This window comes from Paramacrobiotus metropolitanus, unplaced genomic scaffold (assembly GCF_019649055.1).
Source record: "Paramacrobiotus metropolitanus isolate TYO unplaced genomic scaffold, Prichtersi_v1.0 Parri_scaffold0000053, whole genome shotgun sequence".
Lineage (NCBI taxonomy): Eukaryota > Metazoa > Tardigrada > Eutardigrada > Parachela > Macrobiotidae > Paramacrobiotus > Paramacrobiotus metropolitanus.
In genome coordinates, this window is record NW_026570273.1 from 378,679 (window position 1) to 384,567 (window position 5,889).

Genomic DNA, 5,889 nt, shown 5'->3' on the forward strand with positions numbered 1-5,889 from the left:
CATATGAATGACTTTCTTACCATCCCCAGTTAAAGAAGTAACCTCCGCCCAGGTCATGCATTGCCGTAATGGGTGTAGAGCCTTCGTCATAGTTGATCAACCTTTCCAGTTGTCCACACAGTTGTAAACCCATGAGTTTGGCAAACTGCTTTGCATCTAACTCGACATGCTTGGACGCTAAACTCGGAACCCACTGACCCTCCTGATTTTTATCAAACTCCCCAATAATGTATCGCAAACGGTTGTTCATCAAGTAAATTGCAATGAATTTTTCTCCTCCAAATTTAATTACTGGCCCGCCTTCGTACTGAAATGCAACCTGCCCCTGGGTAAACCCACGCCGTGCTAAGCTAACTGCATCGGTTTTGGGCTTATACGAGTCCGCGGTGACCTTACGTTTCTTAGTACTAGTAATAGTTAATGCCCTAACAGGCTGAAGTGATGCCGGAATAGTCGACAACGATGGTGATGACGACAAGGCAGCCAAAAGGTCACTGTTATCACCTGATACACTATCTACGCTTCGCGTTGCAGCCATTGCGGTGAAAATTTGAAAATACTCGCAAATAACGGTAACAGTAACGATAACGCTTTAAACCCAAAGCAAACAAACAGAATAATGGACAACTAAATCAAAGTGAAGGCAGGAATACGCAAACTGTATGCACTAACATCAGAAACACGAGCCGACCTAATCATTTTATAGCCAACTAAGTAGGTTAAAACAGCAGCATGTTTATTCTTGCTTTTTTTAGTCATCGGGTGGACACCCTTTATACAATGCATCAGCTAAAGTACTAGCATTGTTTGCTTCCGTTATCTTTGGCATCGCCTCAAACTCACGTTGGTCAGATGAAAGTCCATAGAACGCCCCATATAATGCGCCTGCCATGAACGTGCGACCATCCGTGTCACCTCCAAGGGCAATGCAGCTCTGGACCATTCGCTTCCAAGGTGACATGATGTTATATCCAGACCACCACTGCAGGTTCCCGCCCACGAATGCCATGACCATAGCCAGCGGAACAAAGTCCTGTGCTGCGCGCGAGCTAACATTCGGATACAGTCGGATAATGTCTGCTGGCGAACGCAGTACGCTATGGTTTACGTATAACGCATTGGCAGCTTTCATGTTCTCTCCAAATGGTGGTTCGAGAGTTGAAGCATAATCCTCTAGCCGTTTCAAAAAGGTCGTCACTGAAGCTGTGCGGGCGCTATCACACGCTTCTTGTAAACTAAAGGCAAACAGCACAGCTCCATCAATCCCCAAACGATGCGTATGTGTGATGGCTACACACTTCTCGACTTCTCTCAGGAAGCAACTAGGTTCGCGGCAGTAGTACAAAGCCACCGGTGCAGCCATCACTGCTCCGTGATACCCGTGAGAGCCCTGCCCACCGTGCGCACTTCTTGCAGGCCCACAAACGTAAGCTTCGTCATCTCGTCGAAGAGCAAAGTTACTCTCGCTGCTTGCAGCACTCCATCGCCGATAAAACTTTTTCAATAAACGCTCCATGTGCTTACTACCCCCAAAGTAGTTGGATGATCCTAACGCTTTACCCAGTCCATCGGCTATATAGTCACGCTCGACTGTATAGCAACCTACAGTCACTTCGAGAACCACCAGAGCAACTGTTCCACTAAACCCACAACGCACATAACAAGGATTCTTGGCCACGTCCGCACACCGCTCATGAACTTCTCTCAAGGTTGGTAAATGACTTCTGTAGAAGGATGTATTGAACAGACGACCAAAGCTGCTGGCAACAACACTCCCCACGAGGCAACCTTTTAACCTATCGTGCAATCCACCTTGCCAGTCACCTTGCCAGATAATGTGCTGAATGGCATCCATTGTTCCGGGCGATGGTGGTGGCGATGTCGATGTTGATGATAAACGAACATTTTCGGGTTCACATCCAGACATGTTCTATCGACTACTATATAAACTGCAGCAAAACTGACAAAACTTCAGTTGCACGTTTCGTTTTCCCTAACTGTTTCTTAGTTGTCTAAATTGCGTCCGTTTATATATCCTGCATTACCATGGACCCTGCTGAGGAAAAGCGTCGAGCGATATGCATTGTCATTACGATTGCTTTTTTTGGTAGTCTGCTAGCACTTGTTCTGATTTTATCGGGCATTACTCTTGGAACCGTCACCACTTTTCTACCCTATCAGCCATCAGCCGCCGCCAGTATCGACGAAGCCAACACCACCCTGGACTTTACTTTCAATAACGACACAATGCCAACATTCAAGTTCATGATCAAAGGGCTATGGTACGTAACCGTATGGCACAGTAGTAAAGTCATCTAAGATGCGTCGTTTGTCGTACGTCTTTTTGAACCGCTTTGTCATAGGCACATCTTGGATTTCATATGTCCGTTTCTTCCGGCGAATAGTACTACCATATGTGACGGAAAGGGACTCGGGCTGAACGTTACCATGAGCGCTATCGGAGGCGGTCTCATCTTGGAGAGGTTCGGTTGCGATTTTCAACATCGAATCAAAATTCAACACCGTTCCTGTAAGTTTATTAATTTCAAATCCTTTGATTTTACAGACCTCCTGCCCAGATGCCGTAACGTAGCTGTAAGATTTTGGACCAGTACTACAAAAGCGCGTAATGAAGTCGTCCTCGGCCAGCTCATTACTTAACATCCCCAGAGTGGACCCGGTTTCAAACGGCTCATCACCTGGACGCTGAACAAAGATAATGCTGTCCTACGATTTAAAAACTATGTTTTTTTTCCCGTTTTTTCTAGTTTAATATGCTTTAGGCTAATGCTTCACCTCTTACCGTATCAAAGTATAGTAATCGCTCGCCCGCTCTTTGCATGAATTTCAATAAATGTAATCTCGCGTGTGCCGTTGTAAACCTGACAGCAAAATATAAGTACAAGTCTAATTCACCTGATTTAAATGAAGCACTAAACTTGAAACTATTATCACTTACGCTGCTAGAACCACGTTCGTTTTCGGGTTAGTCGGAACCATAGCATCCTTCCTCGTGTACATTATTTGTACAACGTCCTCCGAAAATACGTCATAATCATGGATTTCGAATTCTGAAGACGTTAAATAGTGCAGAAAATCCTTCACAGTGTTCACGAAAACTGTGCTGAGAAGGTTATTTCTCATTCCCAGCCGGCCCCAAAAGCTGTAAACACCATAGCAAAGATTACTAGTACTACTACAGCTATTTTTAGTGTATTACCGACACCAAACAAACAAATAATAGTAAGCACCAACCTATTCAGGCACAACTTAGCGAGCTGCCGCAGTCCCGGATTCCAGCTTATTTTGGAACCGTCCAACCTGATGCCTTCCGTTTGGAAAAAGTGGTCCAGAAACGCATCTTGCTGCTCTGGAGTTTTAATATCAGCCGGCCAGCCAGAAGCTTGCACTTTAAGCGCCAGGAACAAATCAATATAATCAGCAAAAAAGCGCTCTCTGCTGTCGGGATAGTGCCATACTTCGTGAATTTCCATTAGTTCATAACCATTTTTCACGGCTTCTTGTAGTTCTAGTGTGCACCAAGTCCCCGTCAGAGCTCTTTGCTCCGGATCCTCGTGCGTGCAAACTTGCTGATTTTTTTCTTCAGCGCAAGTGCGGCATAACGTGAAAATCAATTTATCGAAATGCGCCGGTAATATCGGTATCATCAGGTTGCGAGGCGGTAATATTTTGCAATGCATAATTCCAAAATAGTTATCCAAGGTTTTAAAATTATTAGTAATTCTTTTATGCTTGCCAACCGGATAGCGTTTGTTTTTATTGACATATGGATATTCGGATACAACATCCAAGTACATTATCTTCTCTCCAGGCTTGACCTTATAGTCTAACACTAGGGCATTTACTCGTCCTCCGAACAATGCTTTTCTCGGGTCGAGGGGTTCAACAATCCGTATGTTTTTTATAGCAGTAGCAAAATTAGCGTCGTTTTTAATGCGACTGTCATATTCACATTCCCAAACGCTCACAATATTGATTCTAAGCTTCTTCAACATTTCTTCGCGCCGTACGGTCCGCTCGTACAACTCACCCATTGTGGCGTCCTGATGCGGGTGGCGTGTACTTGGATTCGTGCATATTGGATGGCCGTGGTGCACGCACCCATAAAATTCATATGCTGTTCGACTTTCCAGATGGTACCCATCAATGAATAATGCACCAATTTTGAATTCTCGCTCCAGTTCAATGCCTTGGCTCTGGCTTATACATTGTAACCATGAATTGGCTTTGTTGGAGGATATTCTGTTGCTTGGCATATGAATAACCTCAACTTCCAAAGGCTTTAGCAGCCTGGACCTCCAAAAATAATGACACACACTTGGAAGGGTTAAACCTGATTGAAAAATACATAGTCCATCCGTAATTTTGAAAAAAAGTTCGCGCAGCTGCATTGCACAACAACGTAGCGTGGTCACGTCTTGGTGGCAATAGGCAGCCAGTTCCTTGTTGACGTCATACAATCCTCTTTTTAAAGCTTTGTCTTCATTATAAAACTCCATAAAAGCATGTTTTTCTTTATCGCTCATAAATCGGTAGTTGAACTTTTCAATATCCGGATAGTCAATAACTGTGTTCCAAAATTGTGGTCGGTTCAGGACATGTGGAAATTTACCTTTAGTTTCCTCAACGGCGAATGATTTCGCCCAGTTGTCCAATGACAAAGGAACATAATTGAGCGTATCCCGAAAGTTAATGCCAAACTCCCGATCGCGTAGGTGCGTGATTTGGGAACGTTTCATGATCACGTCAGGCGCTTGACCTTTCTGAAGCAGCCATTTCAAAATAAAATAGCCATCGAACCTAGAAAGCCCACCACTTTATCCGTAAGCTGTATACTTTCAACGTATTTCATGTTGTGTGAAACAGAAGAACAAAAATTTCTTACCCTCTAAAGTTATGTGCCAAACAAAAAAACCCCGCATGCTTTTCTTGGAAAATAAATTCACATACATCGCCTGCAATGTCCTTGCCAATATTGCTGATGTCCTCGGGAAATTGGCGGGTTTCAATGGGCTTTCCATCTTCCTGCACTTGTATTACACAAAAATTTGGGACGTGCTTTCCATTACCGTCGGGGTACGTCTCGAAATCAAAGTACATGAAATTGGCAGATTTGTGCTTGGCTAATACTTTGTCGTCAAGTTTCTCTGGTTTTATATAGCAGTCATGGTGCTCCGGTAATACATAACACAGGCAAACCGAACAATAAATCTCACCGCACACATGGCCTGGCCCGTATCCTCGTTTCACGTTCATCTTTATGAATGCCGAGCATTCTATGCAGACCTTGAATTTTTCACAGATGCTTTTCTTTTTGTTATGGTTTGTGCTTTTCGCTGTCGTTGCAAGGTGGTGGTTAAAACACTCGTTGTTTCTAAAGCCCGTTTGATTGCATCCCGCACAATATCGCGCAAAGTTGGCTTCCAGCTCACACTTCTCGCGCAAGCAAAGCTTGCAGGTATATTTACAGCGATGATCACCTTCGTGAGAGTACCCATGATTACAATGAAAACACCATTTGCTTTTTTCGTACCACCCTTGAAGAGATGTTAAAACGTCAAAATGATTGGCGTAATACAATAGCATTAAGCGTTTTTCCCTGAATTTGCCAGCAAAGATAATGCTGTTAAGCTGTTCCAGTCCAACAATTATGATTTGATAATCGCTTAGTAACTTTTGAAAAGTCCCTACGTCGTCCAGGCTGTAGCGCCGCTCCGTCAGGCCTGCAGCTATTACCAGCTGTTTCGCCAATAATGTCTGCTGATCCTTATGCTGCTTTTCTGGGTGCTTATGTGCCCTGGTGTAACGTAGCGTTGAATATAGTTGCAGATCTTCATCTGCTAAGGCTTTAGCCGTTACTAGGGACCG

At 44.1% G+C, this 5,889-nt stretch overlaps 1 protein-coding gene across 1 annotated transcript; it reads left to right on the forward strand.

Annotated features, from left to right (window-relative positions):
• Window positions 1-1,731: 1,731 nt before the first annotated feature.
• On the forward strand, window positions 1,732-2,612 carry LOC129592566 (uncharacterized). The gene is made up of 3 exons (XM_055488633.1): window positions 1,732-2,282; window positions 2,364-2,483; window positions 2,567-2,612. The coding sequence occupies exons 1-3, from the start codon at window positions 2,047-2,049 to the stop codon at window positions 2,586-2,588; spliced, it is 378 nt and encodes a 125-aa protein (XP_055344608.1). The 5' UTR covers window positions 1,732-2,046; the 3' UTR covers window positions 2,589-2,612.
• Window positions 2,613-5,889: the final 3,277 nt, after the last annotated feature.

What these genes read in the sequence shown, in the direction of transcription:
- LOC129592566 (XM_055488633.1), top strand. Translation starts at nt 2,047, where the DNA reads ATGGACCCTGCTGAGGAAAAGCGTCGAGCGATATGCATTGTCATTACG. An exon ending in TTCATGATCAAAGGGCTATG is followed by an intron (nt 2,283 to 2,363) that starts GTACGTAACCGT and finishes GCTTTGTCATAG; the next exon opens with GCACATCTTGGATTTCATAT. An exon ending in GGCGGTCTCATCTTGGAGAG is followed by an intron (nt 2,484 to 2,566) that starts GTTCGGTTGCGA and finishes TTGATTTTACAG; the next exon opens with ACCTCCTGCCCAGATGCCGT.